Below are 23,856 nucleotides of genomic sequence, written 5' to 3' on the forward strand. Positions count from 1 at the left end.
TAGTGCTTTCCAAAGCTGCCAAACAGCTCATTCATACAAACTTTCACGCTCCCATTATTACATTGGCGGAGACTCCACCCCTCACAGTGAGACGACTCCAATTTCTCCCTGCCCTCAAGGTTGAAAGTGATTCAAACTGGACCTGACATTGTGAATGTAATTGTAGGAGTTTTTCATTGTCATGCATGGATTATATCAATAGGTCATGAAGAGATGAACAGTTTGACATGCGTTGCTGTGTTGTATGTGGAATGGAATTCCCTAGTAGAGTGACTGGGTCGAATCCGTCTGTTGAGCTGGCCGCTTCTCCTCTCCTGTCTTCAAACTGAAATGTACGAATGTGATAATTAGATGACAGAATGTGTTAATTAGATGACAGAATGTGTTAATTAGATGACAGAATGTGATAATTAGATGACAGAATGTGTTAATTAGATGACAGAATGTGTTAATTAGATGACAGAATGTGATAATCAGATGACAGAATGTGATAATTAGATGACAGAATGTGATAATCAGATGACAGAATGTGTTAATTAGATGACAGAATGTGTTAATTAGATGACAGAATGTGATAATTAGATGACAGAATGTGTTAATTAGATGACAGAATGTGTTAATTAGATGACAGAATGTGTTAATTAGATGACAGAATGTGATAATTAGATGACAGAATGTGTTAATTAGATGACAGGATGTGTTAATTAGATGACAGGATGTGATAATTAGATGACAGAATGTGATAATTAGATGACAGAATGTGATAATTAGATTACAGAATGTGTTAATTAGATGACAGGATGTGCTAGTTAGATGACAGAATGTGATAATTAGATTACAGAATGTGATAATTAGATGACAGAATGTGATAATTAGATGACATAATGTGTTAATTAGATGACAGGATGTGCTAGTTAGATGACAGAATGTGATAATTAGATTACAGAATGTGTTAATTAGATGACAGAATGTGATAATTAGATGACAGAATGTGATAATTAGATGACAGAATGTGATAATTAGATGACAGAATGTGTCTATGATGTTCCGGCAGAGACACATAGGGCCTTATTACATTTAGTCACAGAATAATGGAGTCAGATTGATAAATACATTTAATTATTCAACATAATTCTAACTAACTACACTATTTCAGATGTTAACATATTGAACAATGCTCAGTACAGTGTATCTGCAGATAACACATCACTAAGGACTTCCTTCCACCAAACCTCCAAACCACCTTGTTTCTGATAAACCACAAGCTCTTCTATAGAAAATACTTTGAGTGGAAAGGGGAGTTTAGTAAGCCACGGTCTATGTCCTACTTTGACTGAGAGAGCACCCATTTACTTCCTGAAAGGCATACTACTTGTAGTTTACCACCACACGGTCTCATCGTTTCGACAGACAGGAAGTCAAACTTAATCCATCAATATTTAGAAATGAAAACTCTGTTTCTGCTACACATCTGTTGGCTGGAAATCATCACAGGTATCTAAACTCTTCACAAGTTTGACATGTAATGAATTCTAGAGTTAAAGGAGGTATACCTCTTGGACTTGGATGTAGCTACTGGGGATCCTGTTGTATGCCTAATTATTCATCCTTCTGTAACACAAGCCATAGATTGGCATAGATGAGATACTTTGAACATGTGTGATCTGAACACAAACCATAGATGAGATACAGTACTTTAAAACATGTTGAAAGTTTGGTTTAAATGTGAACCTGTTCCTTTCTCTTCAGGAAACAGAGTGGAAACTTCAGTGGACCAGTATGGGTTGAAGGGGGATTCAATATGTCTGGCTGTTGCAGAACCTGAGATTCTCAAGGGACTTAAATGGAAGACGGGCAGTGATATAATAGTTGATGATGAAGAGATCTCTCCTAAATACAAGGAAAAGGTGGATTATAACTCTGTGAACCATTCTCTGTGTATAAAGAATCTGTTGAACACAGACAGTAGAATGTACATAATAAGTGCAATTAACCAGAGAGACTGGACATATTCAACTACCACATACAGACTAAAGGTGATGGGTGAGTTTTGTCCTGGTAGTTTTCTTTTTGTTTCTTTAATACAACTGTGGTCTCTAGACCACTCATGAATGTAGGTATCTCTTTCCCAACTCCATTGGTTCTTATAGATCATGTTCCCAAACCAGTCTTGGATGTCACATCTCTCTTCAACACAAATGTGGGACTCTGTGACGTCACAGTGAACTGTTCTGTTAAAGATGGCTGGATGTTGTCTGTCTGTGGCTGGGGACAGTGTACACTGTCACAACAGTTAATGTCTCTGTCTGAGGTCAACATCATCATCTCCAATGGGAACGGGACTATCCAATGCTCCAGCAGCAACTACGTCAGCACACAGACCATCTATCAACCCATGAAGGACTGTAAGTACCATTCTAGCGTTCATTTAAGGATCTACCCGTGAGGTTAGAAGCTGAACCTCATGTTGATATTGTACAGTCATTCTGTAATACCTCTGTCATTGTTTAATACTAAATGATGCGATATCACACATTGTAAAAATATATCCACAGGATGTCAAAGTTATATGCTTAATATTTTTATTTATTTTAGAGCCAGGTCATAAACACCCAATGTTTTGACTAGGTCTTTTTTTGATGAATAACTTAATTACTAATTTCAACAACAACAAAAAATCCTAGTCAAAACGTTGGGTGTTGATAAACTGGCACTAAATAAATGAAAATTCTAAGCATATAACTCTGATATCCTTTGTGCACTTTTCCCTGTGGATATATTTTTTGGAATTAGAACCACAAACATCTACTTGGAATTATTTATTGTAATCTTGGCTGCAAGGACTTTTGTTTGAACGATATGATACATGTGTATCACATCCGGCCGTGATTGGGAGTCCCATAGGGTGACGCACTATTGGCCCAGCATCGTCCGGGTTTGGCCGGGGGTTAGGCCGTCATTGTAAATAAGAATTTGTTCTTAACCTCTATGGTATCGGTGTGTCCCCGCTGGACACTTGAGCTAACGTGAGGACATCCCAGGACATAGACATGTCTTATATGGGCAGAAAGGTTAAATTATTGTTAATTTAACTGCACTGTTCATTTACAGTAGCTACATACCAGGCTATTGTTTGAGGAGAGTGCACAACAACAAAACACTTTTATCACGGCAACTGTTTTGATATATTCACCTCTGAAGGTAAATAATGTACTTACATTCAGTAATCTTGCTCTGATTTGTCATCCTGAGGTTGCCAGAGATAAAAATGTACCATAGTTTTGTTTGATACATTTTTATAATCAAATGTAGGAACTGGGTTCTACAGTTTGAATCTCTACAGTTTGAACCCGCCCATCTAGATGTGTGAAGGTTAGTGTCTGTAGGGAAACTAATTATCCTTCATTTATGACATTCCTGGGAGTGTGTAAACGTATATTTTTTATTACCATATATTTGTTGTATGTTTTCCATAGTTACGTACTTGAAAATGTAACAATTGACCAATTGGGTACATTTGGGCAGATTTGATACAACACTTTGAACAGTAATGCAATGGTTCATTGCACATACACTGCTGCCATCTAGTGGCCAACATCACAACTGCAACTAGACTCCTAAGTGATATAACAGCCTCTCTTGCATTTCAAAGAAGGAACAAAAAATAAAATATAAAATGCGTATTTTTTTAAATTGTATTATCTTTTACCAGATCTAATGTGTTATATTCTCCTACATTAGTTTCACATTTCCACAAACTTCAAAGTGTTTCCTTTCAAATGTTATCAAGAATATGCATATATCCCTGCTTCAGGTCCTGAGCGACAGGCAGTTCGATTTGGGTATGTCATTTTAGGCGAAAATTAAAAACTGACTTGACTAGTAAAATAAAGGTTACATTTTTTTTTTGCCGTAGAGTAATTTTGATTATTTTAAACAATGATAATCACATTAGACCAAATATATTGGTGTAGTATTGTATTGGTGATGTCTTGTCTTTTTGACTCTGAGAAGGTAACCCAGATTGTGTGTCCCAGGCAGTGGTGTAAAGTACTTAAGTACAAATACTTTAAAGTACTACTTAAGTAGCTTTTTGGGGGGTATCTGTACTATACTTTACTATTTATATGTTTGATCATTTTTACTTTTACTTCACTACAGTCCTAAAAAACATAATATACTATTTACTCCATACATTTTCCTGACACCCAAAACTACTCGTTACATTTTGAACGCAGAGCAGGACAGGAAAATGGTCCATTCACACACTTATGAAGAGAACATCCCTGATCATCCTTACTGCCTCTGATCTGGTGGACTCACTAAACAGAGAACATCCCTGATCATCCTTACTGCCTCTGATCTGGTGGACTCACTAAACACACATGCTTCGTTTATGTCTGAGTGTTGGAGTGTACCCCTGGCTGGTTTGCTTAAAATGTTGATAGTACTTTTACTTTTGATACTTAATAAGTATATTTTAGCAATTACATTTACTATGATACTTAAGTATATTTAAAAACAAACACTTTTAAACTTCAACACAAGTAGTATTTTTCTGGGTGACTTTCACTTTTACTTTAGTCATTTTCTATTAAGGTATCTTTACTTTTATTAATGTGTGACAATTGGGACTTTTTCCACCACTGATCTCAGGTATTGGTGAGAAGGAAGCCAAAGCTTCAGCATTATCAGTCAGGACCATTGCGGCCAATATTGTTCGATCAGTGATTGTCTGTGTTGGATTGGCTGTCACCATAATGGCCATTAACAAGATCAGCAGATGGATATCCTCAAAAGAAGATGACTCAACTCAGGTACTTCCTGTGAAATGGCTTTTTTTCATTTTATTGTTTTACTTTGTAAGCTTTGTTGAATGAAGATTTGATGTTATTGTAATGTCTCATCTTTAGGAAGTCATCGTTGAAGTCGCTGACACCACAGTGAATGTTTCAGCAGAGGTGAGGCCAGAACCACTGGGCCCTCCTGAGGTAAAAAAACACTTTACAGAAATGTGCAGAAACCAGGACAGCAACACTGAATGGACTACACCCAGACCAGCATTTTGTATGATAAGACTGTAATACCACGGGACAAATATTGAACACATTTAAATTAGTATTATCTGCAGTGTATATTTGCTTAAAGGGAGAGCCGTGTCGGGTCAACTTCCACAACAACTAAGAGCATTGAAGCATGAGGCTAAACTCTGCATGTTTTGATGTGAAGCACACCCTACACATGAACATATACTCTGCGAGTACAATGTCTTGCTCTGCGCTTATCTACAAATTCTGTGGTTCATTCTGCTGGTCGTGGCAACGTCATATCGCTATGTCTCAGTTTAACGCAACTAGTGTTTTGGAATATTGAATATCACACTTCGGTTGTGTTTTTGGAATGCTGAATGTCACATTTGTGTTTTTGGAATGGTGAATGTCAAACTTAAGTTCTTGTTTTTACCCCCAAAAATGAATAAATGATGAATTGAATCAATGAACTGAAATAAATGATTAATTGAACCATCACTGTTCAAATTCAATATTACACAGTCAATACAATGCCTTGTGGAATTGCTCCACATCCTGTCTAATTAAAAATAGTACCGGTTTCTGAACTTGACCTTGTGGTTAAGGCTGCTGCCTTGGTTTATGTAGATTTTCCCTGCCTGTGTTGGTACGAGTCCTGGCACCTACCGGACCTACTCTGTACCTCCTTCTCTCGGTCTCCCCTTCATTTTATATGTGTCTCTGTCATTGAAAAACATTAAAATACTTTCTGTAAAATACAGGAGAGTTGTAACGGCATTCTTCCTCCTCTTCTGAGGAGGAGCAGCGAGAAGGATCGGAGGACCAATGCGCAGCGTGGTAAGTGTCCATAACGTTTATTTTAAGACAAACGGAACACTATGAAATACAAAACAATAAACGTGAACATGAACGAAACCGAAACGGTACCGTGTGGCCACAAACACTCACACGGAAACAAACCACTCAAAAGTGAAACCCAGGCTACCTAAGTATGGTTCTCAATCAGAGACAACTAACGACACCTGCCTCTGATTGAGAACCATACTAGGCTGAACTCAAAACCACAACATAGAAAAACACACAGACTGCCCACCCCAACTCACGCCCTGACCATACTAAATAAAGACAAAACAAAGGAAATAATGGCCAGAACGTGCCAAGAGTCCAATAAATGAATAGTGCCTAGCAGCTGTGCCTAGAGGAAAAGCTAAATGACTTGATCACTTTCAATGTACTTGTAGCTACATAACATTTACAAAATATACATAGAAATATATGTCATTTCTTACTACTCATACTTTACAATAGTTTACACAAACTTGAACACACACAAACATATTTCATACAATGCAATTGATGTTTTTCTCCATCTATTGGTTAATTCTATAACTACAGTGCCTTGCGAAAGTATTCGGCCCCCTTGAACTTTGCGACCTTTTGCCACATTTCAGGCTTCAAACATAAAGATATAAAAGTGTATTTTTTTGTGAAGAATCAACAACAAGTGGGACACAATCATGAAGTGGAACGACATTTATTGGATATTTCAAACTTTTTTAACAAATCAAAAACTGAAAAATTGGGAGTGCAAAATTATTCAGCCCCTTTACTTTCAGTGCAGCAAACTCTCTCCAGAAGTTCAGTGAGGATCTCTGAATGATCCAATGTTGACCTAAATGACTAATGATGATAAATACAATCCACCTGTGTGTAATCAAGTCTCCGTATAAATGCACCTGCACTGTGATAGTCTCAGAGGTCCGTTAAAAGCGCAGAGAGCATCATGAAGAACAAGGAACACACAAGGCAGGTCCGAGATACTGTTGTGAAGAAGTTTAAAGCCGGATTTGGATACAAAAAGATTTCCCAAGCTTTAAACATCCCAAGGAGCACTGTGCAAGCGATAATATTGAAATGGAAGGAGTATCAGACCACTACCAAGACCTGGCCGTCCCTCTAAACTTTCAGCTCATATAAGGAGAAGACTGATCAAAGATGCAGCCAAGAGGCCCATGATCACTCTGGATGAACTGCAGAGATCTACAGCTGAGGTGGGAGACTCTGTCCATAGGACAACAATCAGTCGTATATTGCACAAATCTGGCCTTTATGGAAGAGTGGCAAGAAGAAAGCCATTTCTTAAAGATATCCATAAAAAGTGTAGTTTAAAGTTTGCCACAAGCCACCTGGGAGACAAAACAAACATGTGAAAGAAGGTGCTCTGGTCAGATAAAACCAAAATGGAACTTATTGGCAACAATGCAAAACGTTATGTTTGGCGTAAAAGCAACACAGCTGAACACACCATCCCCACTGTCAAACATGGTGGTGGCAGCATCATGGTTTGGGCCTGCTTTCTGCTGTTCACAAATGCTCTCCATCCAACCTCACTGAGCTCGAGCTGTTTTGCAAGGAGGAATGGGAAAAAATGTCAGTCTCTCGATGTGCAAAACTGATAGAGACATACCCCAAGCGACTTACAGCTGTAATCGCAGCAAAAGGTGGCGCTACAAAGTATTAACTTAAGGGGGCTGAATAATTTTGCCCGACCAATTTATCAGTTTTTGATTTGTTAAAAAAGTTTGAAATATCCAATAAATGTCGTTCCACTTCATGATTGTGTCCCACTTGTTGTTGATTCTTCACACAAAAATACAGTTTTATATCTTTATGTTTGAAGCCTGAAATGTGGCAAAAGGTCGCAAAGTTCAAGGGGGCCGAATACTTTCGCAAGGCACTGTGTATATATACATTTTCATATTCCATTTCATGGAAGTTTCTTTATCCATGAAATGAAGTGGGTGGAGAACAAACCCCTCTTCACATTGTTACAGATAGAATTGAACCATTATTTTGAAATGATCAGTAAAAGTGGAAATACAAAAAAGCAATATGTATCATAAAATGTTTTGACAAACTGAAAATGTATCTTGACATGTAGTACCCGTCTGTTAGTTCTTCTCACTGGTGGATTTGGTGGTATCCTGTATAGCTTCCTGCATTTACTCCCAGCAAGCACAAAACCCTTCATAGAGTTGGTCCATACTGACTGTCTCTGTCATTTTGAGGGAAAACACCTGCTCCAGATCAGTGAAGGAGAGGTTTTGTTGCATGTTTATCCATATTTCGTTGATATGCCAAACCGAGAGAACAACAACAGAAATTACTTTGCAGGAATTGGCGTGTTTACTGTGATTTGATGAATATACGGGACAAGGGAGGTCCCGTATGGGACAAACCAATTTAGCCCAATATAAGAGCCATCCCGGCTAATACGGGACAGTTGGCAACCCTATTTGACGTTTTCAAATTAAACTCTCATTTAACGTGTGAAATAGTGTTATTTGACGCGTGTATTTTTTTGACCCGCAAAGACTCAAACTGGGTTCCATTCTGTAAAGCCTCGTTCACATCAAATCCATTTGTTTTGCACATCCAATTCAAAACGTATTTTTTCCTGCAGTCTGAACAGTCAAATAGCACATGGAATAGGATATTTTAAGCTGCCTTCCTGGTGGTTTGAAGTCAGATACAAATAGGATTACTGGCCATGTGACTTGTTGAATGGTCAAATCTGAAGTGTACTTTTGTATATTATCTACCTCACTTGCTTTGGCAATGTTAACATGTGTTTCCCATGTCAATAAAGCCCCTTGAATTGAGACAAAAAGTGAGTAAAAAACACACAAAAAATGTTCAGAACTACAAATGAACTTTCTTCTGTCGATTTTGGGTTGTATAATGTCACAATTCCAACCCTCCTCCTTGATCCGGGCTTGGGACCGGCAAAAGTGACCCGAAAGAGACACTGGCGGAGTTAGTTTTTTTTATTGGATTATTTACTTTATATTTTTAGTTTAGTTTTATACATTTACATCCCGCACTGAATGTAAACCAGGGCGGAAATCAGTTCCGGCGGCTTCGCGCATGCGCGATTCATTTTCAGTCTGGACGCGGAGGGGTGAACATCTCCTCTGACTGCTGCGAGAGGACTGGGCCGCATGTGAGTGCTTTGGGACGGTGTGGGGCCCACGGCAGCACCCGCTGCTCGTTGAGAAGAGTAAGAACGATACGTGCTTTCACGTCAGTCTCCAATAACACCAGAAAAAGTCGCTAGATTTGTCGCTAGTCGCTTTTTTGAAAAAGTCTCGCTAGAGGGGTCTGAATACTCGCTAAATATAGCGACAAAGTCGCTAAGTTGGCAACACTGCCCACATTAGCTAAACATGAATATACTATAACCACATTTCATATGCGTGTATTACTAGCACAGATGTAAACATAATCAGATAAGAGAGATCGGTTCCCAATTTAGCCTTAACATTAAGGTCTAACGTTAACTTACACAGCGACAACTGCCTTGTTCAGGGGCAGAACGACAGATGTTTACCTTGTCAGCCCGGGGATTTGATGTCGTTTACCGGCCCAACGCTGTAACCCACATATGTCAGAGTCAAGGCCCGCGGGCAAGAAGGTTTTTTACGGCCCCTGGGATGATCTTGATTTATTATTAGAACCGGCCCGCAGCAAGCCGGCAGCCCGCAGATCTTTTACACGCACCAATACTACATTTCCCACAATGCAAAGGTGACGCACCGAGCAGTAGGCTGCTTCATTTCAATATTTATTGGCACAGCAGTCGTCAGCATCACAGTAAAATTAACTTTCAGATACCCATCAAAAATGGCAAAACGGAAGGTGGATACTGAGAACCGGGGGTTTCAAACAAGGTGGGAGTCGGAGTATATGTTCACGAAGGTAGCTGGAAAACCTGTGTGTCTTCTGTGTGGAGAAAGTGTGGCGGTACTGAAAGAGTATAATCTGAGACGACATTATGAAACGAAACACGCGGACAAAAACAAGAATATGGACATGGAACAAAGGCTACAAAAGGCAGAGGAATTAAAACGAGGCCTCAAATCTCGACAGGCTCTGTTCAAAAAAGCCAAATCACAAGGCCAGGCTGCTGTCAAGGCCAGTTTTATTTTGGCAGAAGAGATCGCTAAATCAGCCCGGCCATTTACGGAGGGGGATTTCATCAAAAACTGCATGATTAAAGTTTGTGACGAAGTTTGCCCAGAAAAAAGGCAACTCTTTTTAAATGTGAGTCTGAGCAGAAACACCATTGCCGAGAGAGTAGACCAGTTGTCCATCAATCTAAAAGAGCAGCTTGTGAAAAAGGGAAAAGATTTTATTGCATATTCCTTGGCTGTGGATGAGAGCACCGACATTTCTGACATTGCCCAGTTGTCAATTTTCATCCGCGGAGTGGACTCCAACCTAAGCGTGACAGAGGAGTTTTTGGCTTTACGTCCTATGCATGGCACAAATACGGGGCATGATTTGTATGAAGAGGTGTCAAGATGTGTAAATGAGATGGAGCTGCCTTGGGAAAAACTCGTGGGTTTGACAACCGACGGAGCACCTGCGATGTGTGGACACAGGAGCGGACTGGTGGCGAAGATACGGGAAAAGATGCAAGAGGAAAACGCGACAGGTGAGCTGACAGCTTATCATTGTATCATACACCAGGAAGCGTTGTGCGGTAAAGCCTTGAAAATGGAGCATGTAATGAGCATCATCACGCGCACAGTTAACTTTATCAGAGCCAAAGGTTTGAATCACCGCCAGTTCAAGGCATTTCTGACGGAGTTAGAAACGGAGCATGGTGATTTGCCTTATCACACAGAGGTGCGATGGCTAAGCCAGGGAAAGGTGCTTCAAAGATGTTTCGAGCTTCGTGAGGAGATTTGTCTGTTCTTGGACAGCAAAGGGAAAGACACAACACAACTCCGAGACGAAATGTTTCTGTGTGAAATGGCTTTTCTGTGTGACATTACGAGTCATCTGAATGCAATAAACTTGCAGCTGCAGGGTCGGGATCGTGTCATCTCTGATATGTACAGTACAGTGAAGGCATTTAAAACCAAACTGACTCTGTGGGAGACGCAGATGCGGAAAGAAAATTTGAGCCACTTTCCCAGCTGCCAGACCATGAAAGAGAAGCTCTCTACCAGTGCGTTCCCGAGCACACAGTTGGCTGATAAAATAGGTATGCTTGCCGCTGACTTTCGACGCCGATTTGCTGACTTTGAAGCACAAAAAAGCAGGTTGGAACTGCTCGGTAACCCATTTGCTGTTGACGTGGAAAGCTCACCACCAAACCTCCAAATGGAGTTGATTGACCTCCAATGCAATGATGCACTGAGGGCAAAATATGCGGCAGTGGGTGCTGCGGAGTTCGCCCGTTTCCTCCCCGGCACAATGCCCCAGCTGCGCATCCAGGCTGCTCAAACGTTGTCTATGTTTGGCAGCACATACCTGTGTGAACAACTGTTTTCTTTGATGAACCTGAACAAAACATCACACAGAAGTCGACTTACTGCTGAACACCTCCACTCAATTCTGAGGATTTCTTCAGCTCAGAGCCTTACCCCGAACATTGATGAACTTGTGGAAAAGATGGGACACCACCAAGTATCACCCTCAACCTCAAACAAGTGAACATTACTGTGCAATCACATATTTAGAGTTTTTACTCAGTTCAAGTTTAAAAGTTAAAATTTAATATTTGTTTTCACTGCATGTTACTTCTCCTTAAACAAAGTGTTGTTTTTGATTAATAGATTTTTGCACTTTATTTTTTTGTATTTCAATCCAATTATATTTTAAAAATATTTCAGTTGAGTGGATGATAGAAAATTGCTATTATTGTTTTTTCTTTGAAGTAAATTTAGCCCACTTTTGCTAAAATAGAAAATATAGTCTACTGATGGTGCCTTGAATACCGGTTTCTTTCATTTAATGTTCATGTTATGGGGATATTTATATAAAGGAAATTTGTCTTTTGTGTCTGTTGAAAATTAAAGATTACTGACAGAGCCATAAGAAAATATTGCTTTATTTATCTGATCATATTGTAATATATTTGTTAGGTTTTCAGTAGGTTCAATTAGGTTCACTAGACTATATGCGTCATTTAAAAATTTTTCAATGAACATTCGAACAGTCCGGCCCTCGTCTTGTAGCTGATTTTTTTATTTGGCCCTCCGTCCATTTGACTTTGACACCCCTGCTGTAACCCACAAGGCTACTTGCCTCTCCTGAAACCACCTACTTTGGCCGAGAACCAATCAACAGTAAGTATAGTTCAGGCCTGATTCTGAAGAGGTGGTTTGAAGTCGCAGTGATATATATTAAGCAGCATTATTCAGGGACTGCGCTGTGAAACTTTATCTCTCATTTTCAAAAGGAATATGAATATTCTGGGGTTTCTTCTCATTTTATGGCTATGCATCACCATAGGTAACCTATTCATTATATTGTGTGGAGACATCTCTTTTGATATTGGAATTAAACTGTAGAATGTTAACTTTGTGCACATAAAATGGGTAATTGGAAAAGTTTTTTTTATAGGCAGCAAATGATTTACTGATTTAATATGTACATTAATGACAGTCAGTGAAATGCTAAATGTGATCTTGGTCCTCTCTCATTAGGAATCAGGGCAGAACCTTCAGTGGACCAGCATGGGTTGAAGGGGGGTTCAATATGTCTGGTTGTTCCAGAACCTCCTGAGATGATCAAAGGACTTCAATGGAGGAAGGACAGTGATGTAATATTTGGAGACAAAGAGATCTCTCCTAAATACAAGGATAAGGTGGACTATAACAATGATAACCATTCTCTGTGTATTAAGAATCTAATGGAAACTGACAGTGGAATTTACATGGTAAACTACAGGAAACATTGGAAACAATCAACTACTACATATAGACTGTTAGTGGAGGGTGAGTTTTCTAAGGCTTCAGTTCTGGTCATTTGCTGTACATTTAATGTGTCTGATCAGGTTCAATAATGAATGTGGGACTAATAATTATCTGTCTCTTCTTTGGTTCTAAAAACTGTCTCTTATAGATCATGTTCCCAAACCAGTCATGGATGTCACATCTCTCAACACAAGTGTGGGACTCTGTGATGTCACAGTGAACTGTTCAGTTAAAGATGGCTGGATGTTGTCTGTCTGTGACAGCGGTCAGTGTACACTGTCACAACAGTCTCCGTCACTAACCGGTGGTAACATGACCATCTCCGTATTGACTGGAAGGATCCAATGCACCAGCAGCAACCACGTCAGCACACAGACCATCTCTCAACCCATGGAGGACTGTAAGTACCATTTAGCCTCCACCTTCACTGTGTACCTCTATCACTTTTTAATAACCTACTAATAATATCATATGAATTCAAGTTAGGTCAAAGTTTTGACATCATTATTGTGATTCTTCTCTAGTTAAGATTGGAATAATTCTGCCTGAAACTATCATTGTATGAACACTGTTCTTAATCTGTGTGTGTGTGTGTGTGTGTGTGTGTGTGTGTGTGTGTGTGTGAACTCAGGTAGTGGTAATGTGAAAGCCTCAGTGTTACCAGTTGGCACCATTGTGGGCTGTGTTACTGGTATATTACTCCTAGTTGCTGTGTTACTTGGTGTTGGATACATCAAACATACCAGAAGACAGAAAATCCCTAAAGAACAAAGTCCACTAGAAGAGGTACCTGCTCTGTCATTCATTCATTAATCTATGCATTATACTAGACAATAGTTTTAAATGACAACCATTTAAATGTTGTAATGTTTCATATCCAAACAGGTCATTGTTCCAAGAGTTTACAACTCAGTGAAGACCTCACCAGGGAGAGAAGAACCACAGCATCTCCTTACCAGAACCACAGCCCTGTCCTGACCAGAACCACAGCACTCTCCTGTCCAGAACCACATCACTCTCCTGTCCAGAACCACATATATATACATTTTTATATTCCATTTCATGGAAGTTTCTTTATCCATGAAATGAAGTGGGTGGAGAACAAACCCCTCTTCACATTGTTACAGATAGAATTGAACCATTATTTTGAAATGATCAGTAAAAGTGGAAATACAAAAAAGCAATATGTATCATAAAATGTTTTGACAAACTGAAAATGTATCTTGACATGTAGTACCCGTCTGTTAGTTCTTCTCACTGGTGGATTTGGTGGTATCCTGTATAGCTTCCTGCATTTACTCCCAGCAAGCACAAAACCCTTCATAGAGTTGGTCCATACTGACTGTCTCTGTCATTTTGAGGGAAAACACCTGCTCCAGATCAGTGAAGGAGAGGTTTTGTTGCATGTTTATCCATATTTCGTTGATATGCCAAACCGAGAGAACAACAACAGAAATTACTTTGCAGGAATTGGCGTGTTTACTGTGATTTGATGAATATACGGGACAAGGGAGGTCCCGTATGGGACAAACCAATTTAGCCCAATATAAGAGCCATCCCGGCTAATACGGGACAGTTGCCAACCCTATTTGACGTTTTCAAATTAAACTCTCATTTAACGTGTGAAATAGTGTTATTTGACGCGTGTATTTTTTTGACCCGCAAAGACTCAAACTGGGTTCCATTCTGTAAAGCCTCGTTCACTTCAAATCCATTTGTTTTGCACATCCAATTCAAAACATATTTTTTCCTGCAGTCTGAACAGTCAAATAGCACATGGAATAGGATATTTTAAGCTGCCTTCCTGGTGGTTTGAAGTCAGATACAAATAGGATTACTGGCCATGTGACTTGTTGAATGGTCAAATCTGAAGTGTACTTTTGTATATTATCTACCTCACTTGCTTTGGCAATGTTAACATGTGTTTCCCATGTCAATAAAGCCCCTTGAATTGAGACAAAAAGTGAGTAAAAAACACACAAAAAATGTTCAGAACTACAAATTAACTTTCTTCTGTCGATTTTGGGTTGTATAATGTCACAATTCCAACCCTCCTCCTTGATCCGGGCTTGGGACCGGCAAAAGTGACCCGAAAGAGACACTGGCGGAGTTAGTTTTTTTTATTGGATTATTTACTTTATATTTTTAGTTTAGTTTTATACATTTACATCCCGCACTGAATGTAAACCAGGGCGGAAATCAGTTCCGGCGGCTTCGCGCATGCGCGATTCATTTTCAGTCTGGACGCGGAGGGGTGAACATCTCCTCTGACTGCTGCGAGAGGACTGGGCCGCATGTGAGTGCTTTGGGACGGTGTGGGGCCCACGGCAGCACCCGCTGCTCGTTGAGAAGAGTAAGAACGATACGTGCTTTCACGTCAGTCTCCAATAACACCAGAAAAAGTCGCTAGATTTGTCGCTAGTCGCTTTTTTGAAAAAGTCTCGCTAGAGGGGTCTGAATACTCGCTAAATATAGCGACAAAGTCGCTAAGTTGGCAACACTGCCCACATTAGCTAAACATGAATATACTATAACCACATTTCATATGCGTGTATTACTAGCACAGATGTAAACATAATCAGATAAGAGAGATCGGTTCCCAATTTAGCCTTAACATTAAGGTCTAACGTTAACTTACACAGCGACAACTGCCTTGTTCAGGGGCAGAACGACAGATGTTTACCTTGTCAGCCCGGGGATTTGATGTCGTTTACCGGCCCAACGCTGTAACCCACAAGGCTACTTGCCTCTCCTGAAACCACCTACTTTGGCCGAGAACCAATCAACAGTAAGTATAGTTCAGGCCTGATTCTGAAGAGGTGGTTTGAAGTCGCAGTGATATATATTAAGCAGCATTATTCAGGGACTGCGCTGTGAAACTTTATCTCTCATTTTCAAAAGGAATATGAATATTCTGGGGTTTCTTCTCATTTTATGGCTATGCATCACCATAGGTAACCTATTCATTATATTGTGTGGAGACATCTCTTTTGATATTGGAATTAAACTGTAGAATGTTAACTTTGTGCACATAAAATGGGTAATTGGAAAAGTTTTTTTTATAGGCAGCAAATGATTTACTGATTTAATATGTACATTAATGACAGTCAGTGAAATGCTAAATGTGATCTTGGTCCTCTCTCATTAGGAATCAGGGCAGAACCTTCAGTGGACCAGCATGGGTTGAAGGGGGGTTCAATATGTCTGGTTGTTCCAGAACCTCCTGAGATGATCAAAGGACTTCAATGGAGGAAGGACAGTGATGTAATATTTGGAGACAAAGAGATCTCTCCTAAATACAAGGATAAGGTGGACTATAACAATGATAACCATTCTCTGTGTATTAAGAATCTAATGGAAACTGACAGTGGAATTTACATGGTAAACTACAGGAAACATTGGAAACAATCAACTACTACATATAGACTGTTAGTGGAGGGTGAGTTTTCTAAGGCTTCAGTTCTGGTCATTTGCTGTACATTTAATGTGTCTGATCAGGTTCAATAATGAATGTGGGACTAATAATTATCTGTCTCTTCTTTGGTTCTAAAAACTGTCTCTTATAGATCATGTTCCCAAACCAGTCATGGATGTCACATCTCTCAACACAAGTGTGGGACTCTGTGATGTCACAGTGAACTGTTCAGTTAAAGATGGCTGGATGTTGTCTGTCTGTGACAGCGGTCAGTGTACACTGTCACAACAGTCTCCGTCACTAACCGGTGGTAACATGACCATCTCCGTATTGACTGGAAGGATCCAATGCACCAGCAGCAACCACGTCAGCACACAGACCATCTCTCAACCCATGGAGGACTGTAAGTACCATTTAGCCTCCACCTTCACTGTGTACCTCTATCACTTTTTAATAACCTACTAATAATATCATATGAATTCAAGTTAGGTCAAAGTTTTGACATCATTATTGTGATTCTTCTCTAGTTAAGATTGGAATAATTCTGCCTGAAACTATCATTGTATGAACACTGTTCTTAATCTGTGTGTGTGTGTGTGTGTGTGTGTGTGTGTGTGTGTGTGTGTGTGTGTGTGTGTGTGTGTGTGTGTGTGTGTGTGAACTCAGGTAGTGGTAATGTGAAAGCCTCAGTGTTACCAGTTGGCACCATTGTGGGCTGTGTTACTGGTATATTACTCCTAGTTGCTGTGTTACTTGGTGTTGGATACATCAAACATACCAGAAGACAGAAAATCCCTAAAGAACAAAGTCCACTAGAAGAGGTACCTGCTCTGTCATTCATTCATTCATCTATGCATTATACTAGACAATAGTTTTAAATGACAACCATTTAAATGTTGTAATGTTTCATATCCAAACAGGTCATTGTTCCAAGAGTTTACAACTCAGTGAAGACCTCACCAGGGAGAGAAGAACCACAGCATCTCCTTACCAGAACCACAGCCCTGTCCTGACCAGAACCACAGCACTCTCCTGTCCAGAACCACATCACTCTCCTGTCCAGAACCACATATATATACATTTTTATATTCCATTTCATGGAAGTTTCTTTATCCATGAAATGAAGTGGGTGGAGAACAAACCCCTCTTCACATTGTTACAGATAGAATTGAACCATTATTTTGAAATGATCAGTAAAAGTGGAAATACAAAAAAGCAATATGTATCATAAAATGTTTTGACAAACTGAAAATGTATCTTGACATGTAGTACCCGTCTGTTAGTTCTTCTCACTGGTGGATTTGGTGGTATCCTGTATAGCTTCCTGCATTTACTCCCAGCAAGCACAAAACCCTTCATAGAGTTGGTCCATACTGACTGTCTCTGTCATTTTGAGGGAAAACACCTGCTCCAGATCAGTGAAGGAGAGGTTTTGTTGCATGTTTATCCATATTTCGTTGATATGCCAAACCGAGAGAACAACAACAGAAATTACTTTGCAGGAATTGGCGTGTTTACTGTGATTTGATGAATATACGGGACAAGGGAGGTCCCGTATGGGACAAACCAATTTAGCCCAATATAAGAGCCATCCCGGCTAATACGGGACAGTTGGCAACCCTATTTGACGTTTTCAAATTAAACTCTCATTTAACGTGTGAAATAGTGTTATTTGACGCGTGTATTTTTTTGACCCGCAAAGACTCAAACTGGGTTCCATTCTGTAAAGCCTCGTTCACTTCAAATCCATTTGTTTTGCACATCCAATTCAAAACATATTTTTTCCTGCAGTCTGAACAGTCAAATAGCACATGGAATAGGATATTTTAAGCTGCCTTCCTGGTGGTTTGAAGTCAGATACAAATAGGATTACTGGCCATGTGACTTGTTGAATGGTCAAATCTGAAGTGTACTTTTGTATATTATCTACCTCACTTGCTTTGGCAATGTTAACATGTGTTTCCCATGTCAATAAAGCCCCTTGAATTGAGACAAAAAGTGAGTAAAAAACACACAAAAAATGTTCAGAACTACAAATGAACTTTCTTCTGTCGATTTTGGGTTGTATAATGTCACAATTCCAACCCTCCTCCTTGATCCGGGCTTGGGACCGGCAAAAGTGACCCGAAAGAGACACTGGCGGAGTTAGTTTTTTTTATTGGATTATTTACTTTATATTTTTAGTTTAGTTTTATACATTTACATCCCGCACTGAATGTAAACCAGGGCGGAAATCAGTTCCGGCGGCTTCGCGCATGCGCGATTCATTTTCAGTCTGGACGCGGAGGGGTGAACATCTCCTCTGACTGCTGCGAGAGGACTGGGCCGCATGTGAGTGCTTTGGGACGGTGTGGGGCCCACGGCAGCACCCGCTGCTCGTTGAGAAGAGTAAGAACGATACGTGCTTTCACGTCAGTCTCCAATAACACCAGAAAAAGTCGCTAGATTTGTCGCTAGTCGCTTTTTTGAAAAAGTCTCGCTAGAGGGGTCTGAATACTCGCTAAATATAGCGACAAAGTCGCTAAGTTGGCAACACTGCCCACATTAGCTAAACATGAATATACTATAACCACATTTCATATGCGTGTATTACTAGCACAGATGTAAACATAATCAGATAAGAGAGATCGGTTCCCAATTTAGCCTTAACATTAAGGTCTAACGTTAACTTACACAGCGACAACTGCCTTGTTCAGGGGCAGAACGACAGATGTTTACCTTGTCAGCCCGGGGATTTGATGTCGTTTACCGGCCCAACGCTGTAACCCACAAGGCTACTTGCCTCTCCTGAAACCACCTACTTTGGCCGAGAACCAATCAACAGTAAGTATAGTTCAGGCCTGATTCTGAAGAGGTGGTTTGAAGTCGCAGTGATATATATTTAAGCAGCATTATTCAGGGACTGCGCTGTGAAACTTTATCTCTCATTTTCAAAAGGAATATGAATATTCTGGGGTTTCTTCTCATTTTATGGCTATGCATCACCATAGGTAACCTATTCATTATATTGTGTGGAGACATCTCTTTTGATATTGGAATTAAACTGTAGAATGTTAACTTTGTGCACATAAAATGGGTAATTGGAAAAGTTTTTTTTATAGGCAGCAAATGATTTACTGATTTAATATGTACATTAATGACAGTCAGTGAAATGCTAAATGTGATCTTGGTCCTCTCTCATTAGGAATCAGGGCAGAACCTTCAGTGGACCAGCATGGGTTGAAGGGGGGTTCAATATGTCTGGTTGTTCCAGAACCTCCTGAGATGATCAAAGGACTTCAATGGAGGAAGGACAGTGATGTAATATTTGGAGACAAAGAGATCTCTCCTAAATACAAGGATAAGGTGGACTATAACAATGATAACCATTCTCTGTGTATTAAGAATCTAATGGAAACTGACAGTGGAATTTACATGGTAAACTACAGGAAACATTGGAAACAATCAACTACTACATATAGACTGTTAGTGGAGGGTGAGTTTTCTAAGGCTTCAGTTCTGGTCATTTGCTGTACATTTAATGTGTCTGATCAGGTTCAATAATGAATGTGGGACTAATAATTATCTGTCTCTTCTTTGGTTCTAAAAACTGTCTCTTATAGATCATGTTCCCAAACCAGTCATGGATGTCACATCTCTCAACACAAGTGTGGGACTCTGTGATGTCACAGTGAACTGTTCAGTTAAAGATGGCTGGATGTTGTCTGTCTGTGACAGCGGTCAGTGTACACTGTCACAACAGTCTCCGTCACTAACCGGTGGTAACATGACCATCTCCGTATTGACTGGAAGGATCCAATGCACCAGCAGCAACCACGTCAGCACACAGACCATCTCTCAACCCATGGAGGACTGTAAGTACCATTTAGCCTCCACCTTCACTGTGTACCTCTATCACTTTTTAATAACCTACTAATAATATCATATGAATTCAAGTTAGGTCAAAGTTTTGACATCATTATTGTGATTCTTCTCTAGTTAAGATTGGAATAATTCTGCCTGAAACTATCATTGTATGAACACTGTTCTTAATCTGTGTGTGTGTGTGTGTGTGTGTGTGTGTGTGTGTGTGAACTCAGGTAGTGGTAATGTGAAAGCCTCAGTGTTACCAGTTGGCACCATTGTGGGCTGTGTTACTGGTATATTACTCCTAGTTGCTGTGTTACTTGGTGTTGGATACATCAAACATACCAGAAGACAGAAAATCCCTAAAGAACAAAGTCCACTAGAAGAGGTACCTGCTCTGTCATTCATTCATTCATCTATGCATTATACTAGACAATAGTTTTAAATGACAACCATTTAAATGTTGTAATGTTTCATATCCAAACAGGTCATTGTTCCAAGAGTTTACAACTCAGTGAAGACCTCACCAGGGAGAGAAGAACCACAGCATCTCCTTACCAGAACCACAGCCCTGTCCTGACCAGAACCACAGCACTCTCCTGTCCAGAACCACATCACTCTCCTGTCCAGAACCACATATATATACATTTTTATATTCCATTTCATGGAAGTTTCTTTATCCATGAAATGAAGTGGGTGGAGAACAAACCCCTCTTCACATTGTTACAGATAGAATTGAACCATTATTTTGAAATGATCAGTAAAAGTGGAAATACAAAAAAGCAATATGTATCATAAAATGTTTTGACAAACTGAAAATGTATCTTGACATGTAGTACCCGTCTGTTAGTTCTTCTCACTGGTGGATTTGGTGGTATCCTGTATAGCTTCCTGCATTTACTCCCAGCAAGCACAAAACCCTTCATAGAGTTGGTCCATACTGACTGTCTCTGTCATTTTGAGGGAAAACACCTGCTCCAGATCAGTGAAGGAGAGGTTTTGTTGCATGTTTATCCATATTTCGTTGATATGCCAAACCGAGAGAACAACAACAGAAATTACTTTGCAGGAATTGGCGTGTTTACTGTGATTTGATGAATATACGGGACAAGGGAGGTCCCGTATGGGACAAACCAATTTAGCCCAATATAAGAGCCATCCCGGCTAATACGGGACAGTTGGCAACCCTATTTGACGTTTTCAAATTAAACTCTCATTTAACGTGTGAAATAGTGTTATTTGACGCGTGTATTTTTTTGACCCGCAAAGACTCAAACTGGGTTCCATTCTGTAAAGCCTCGTTCACTTCAAATCCATTTGTTTTGCACATCCAATTCAAAACATATTTTTTCCTGCAGTCTGAACAGTCAAATAGCACATGGAATAGGATATTTTAAGCTGCCTTCCTGGTGGTTTGAAGTCAGATACAAATAGGATTACTGGCCATGTGACTTGTTGAATGGTCAAATCTGAAGTGTACTTTTGTATATTATCTACCTCACTTGCTTTGGCAATGTTAACATGTGTTTCCCATGTCAATAAAGCCCCTTGAATTGAGACAAAAAGTGAGTAAAAAACACACAAAAAATGTTCAGAACTACAAATGAACTTTCTTCTGTCGATTTTGGGTTGTATAATGTCACAATTCCAACCCTCCTCCTTGATCCGGGCTTGGGACCGGCAAAAGTGACCCGAAAGAGACACTGGCGGAGTTAGTTTTTTTTATTGGATTATTTACTTTATATTTTTAGTTTAGTTTTATACATTTACATCCCGCACTGAATGTAAACCAGGGCGGAAATCAGTTCCGGCGGCTTCGCGCATGCGCGATTCATTTTCAGTCTGGACGCGGAGGGGTGAACATCTCCTCTGACTGCTGCGAGAGGACTGGGCCGCATGTGAGTGCTTTGGGACGGTGTGGGGCCCACGGCAGCACCCGCTGCTCGTTGAGAAGAGTAAGAACGATACGTGCTTTCACGTCAGTCTCCAATAACACCAGAAAAAGTCGCTAGATTTGTCGCTAGTCGCTTTTTTGAAAAAGTCTCGCTAGAGGGGTCTGAATACTCGCTAAATATAGCGACAAAGTCGCTAAGTTGGCAACACTGCCCACATTAGCTAAACATGAATATACTATAACCACATTTCATATGCGTGTATTACTAGCACAGATGTAAACATAATCAGATAAGAGAGATCGGTTCCCAATTTAGCCTTAACATTAAGGTCTAACGTTAACTTACACAGCGACAATTGCCTTGTTCAGGGGCAGAACGACAGATGTTTACCTTGTCAGCCCGGGGATTTGATGTCGTTTACCGGCCCAACGCTGTAACCCACAAGGCTACTTGCCTCTCCTGAAACCACCTACTTTGGCCGAGAACCAATCAACTGTAAGTATAGTTCAGGCCTGATTCTGAAGAGGTGGTTTGAAGTCGCAGTGATATATATTAAGCAGCATTATTCAGGGACTGCGCTGTGAAACTTTATCTCTCATTTTCAAAAGGAATATGAATATTCTGGGGTTTCTTCTCATTTTATGGCTATGCATCACCATAGGTAACCTATTCATTATATTGTGTGGAGACATCTCTTTTGATATTGGAATTAAACTGTAGAATGTTAACTTTGTGCACATAAAATGGGTAATTGGAAAAGTTTTTTTTATAGGCAGCAAATGATTTACTGATTTAATATGTACATTAATGACAGTCAGTGAAATGCTAAATGTGATCTTGGTCCTCTCTCATTAGGAATCAGGGCAGAACCTTCAGTGGACCAGCATGGGTTGAAGGGGGGTTCAATATGTCTGGTTGTTCCAGAACCTCCTGAGATGATCAAAGGACTTCAATGGAGGAAGGACAGTGATGTAATATTTGGAGACAAAGAGATCTCTCCTAAATACAAGGATAAGGTGGACTATAACAATGATAACCATTCTCTGTGTATTAAGAATCTAATGGAAACTGACAGTGGAATTTACATGGTAAACTACAGGAAACATTGGAAACAATCAACTACTACATATAGACTGTTAGTGGAGGGTGAGTTTTCTAAGGCTTCAGTTCTGGTCATTTGCTGTACATTTAATGTGTCTGATCAGGTTCAATAATGAATGTGGGACTAATAATTATCTGTCTCTTCTTTGGTTCTAAAAACTGTCTCTTATAGATCATGTTCCCAAACCAGTCATGGATGTCACATCTCTCAACACAAGTGTGGGACTCTGTGATGTCACAGTGAACTGTTCAGTTAAAGATGGCTGGATGTTGTCTGTCTGTGACAGCGGTCAGTGTACACTGTCACAACAGTCTCCGTCACTAACCGGTGGTAACATGACCATCTCCGTATTGACTGGAAGGATCCAATGCACCAGCAGCAACCACGTCAGCACACAGACCATCTCTCAACCCATGGAGGACTGTAAGTACCATTTAGCCTCCACCTTCACTGTGTACCTCTATCACTTTTTAATAACCTACTAATAATATCATATGAATTCAAGTTAGGTCAAAGTTTTGACATCATTATTGTGATTCTTCTCTAGTTAAGATTGGAATAATTCTGCCTGAAACTATCATTGTATGAACACTGTTCTTAATCTGTGTGTGTGTGTGTGTGTGTGTGTGTGTGTGTGTGTGTGTGTGTGTGTGTGTGTGTGTGTGTGTGTGTGTGTGTGTGTGTGAACTCAGGTAGTGGTAATGTGAAAGCCTCAGTGTTACCAGTTGGCACCATTGTGGGCTGTGTTACTGGTATATTACTCCTAGTTGCTGTGTTACTTGGTGTTGGATACATCAAA

The 23,856-nt window shown here is 39.9% G+C and overlaps 2 protein-coding genes and 1 long non-coding RNA gene across 7 annotated transcripts; all 3 read left to right on the plus strand.

Annotated features, from left to right (window-relative positions):
- Positions 1–1,344: 1,344 nt before the first annotated feature.
- On the plus strand, positions 1,345–5,860 carry LOC110498164. Its single transcript, XM_021574774.2, has 5 exons — positions 1,345–1,494; positions 1,750–2,043; positions 2,151–2,405; positions 4,657–4,817; positions 4,914–5,860. Exons 1-5 carry the CDS (start codon positions 1,446–1,448, stop codon positions 5,082–5,084), a joined length of 930 nt encoding a protein of 309 aa, XP_021430449.2. The 5' UTR covers positions 1,345–1,445; the 3' UTR covers positions 5,085–5,860.
- Positions 5,861–12,110: 6,250 nt separating this feature from the next.
- LOC110511273 lies at positions 12,111–14,422 on the plus strand. Its single transcript, XR_005037776.1, has 5 exons — positions 12,111–12,169; positions 12,530–12,820; positions 12,948–13,199; positions 13,431–13,585; positions 13,685–14,422. It is a non-coding gene; the product is annotated as an uncharacterized LOC110511273 (long non-coding RNA).
- Positions 14,423–14,886: 464 nt separating this feature from the next.
- LOC110517953 lies at positions 14,887–22,449 on the plus strand. Of its 5 annotated transcripts, none has more exons than XR_005037779.1 (11): positions 14,887–15,587; positions 15,948–16,238; positions 16,366–16,617; positions 16,881–17,035; positions 17,135–18,602; positions 18,892–19,037; positions 19,399–19,689; positions 19,817–20,068; positions 20,294–20,448; positions 20,548–22,015; positions 22,324–22,449. XR_005037779.1 is itself a non-coding variant. In XM_036955132.1 (5 exons), exons 2-5 carry the CDS (start codon positions 19,479–19,481, stop codon positions 20,638–20,640), a joined length of 711 nt encoding a protein of 236 aa, XP_036811027.1. In that variant the 5' UTR covers positions 18,390–19,037; positions 19,399–19,478; the 3' UTR covers positions 20,641–21,290. The 5 variants fall into 5 exon arrangements, 1 of the variants encoding a protein (XP_036811027.1); XR_005037778.1 differs by having other exon boundaries at positions 14,888–15,587; positions 18,911–19,037; XR_005037780.1 differs by having other exon boundaries at positions 14,888–15,587; positions 17,135–18,545; positions 18,911–19,037.
- Positions 22,450–23,856: the final 1,407 nt, after the last annotated feature.

Source organism: Oncorhynchus mykiss, chromosome 19 (assembly GCF_013265735.2).
Source record: "Oncorhynchus mykiss isolate Arlee chromosome 19, USDA_OmykA_1.1, whole genome shotgun sequence".
In the NCBI taxonomy this organism is placed as follows: Eukaryota; Metazoa; Chordata; class Actinopteri; order Salmoniformes; family Salmonidae; genus Oncorhynchus; species Oncorhynchus mykiss.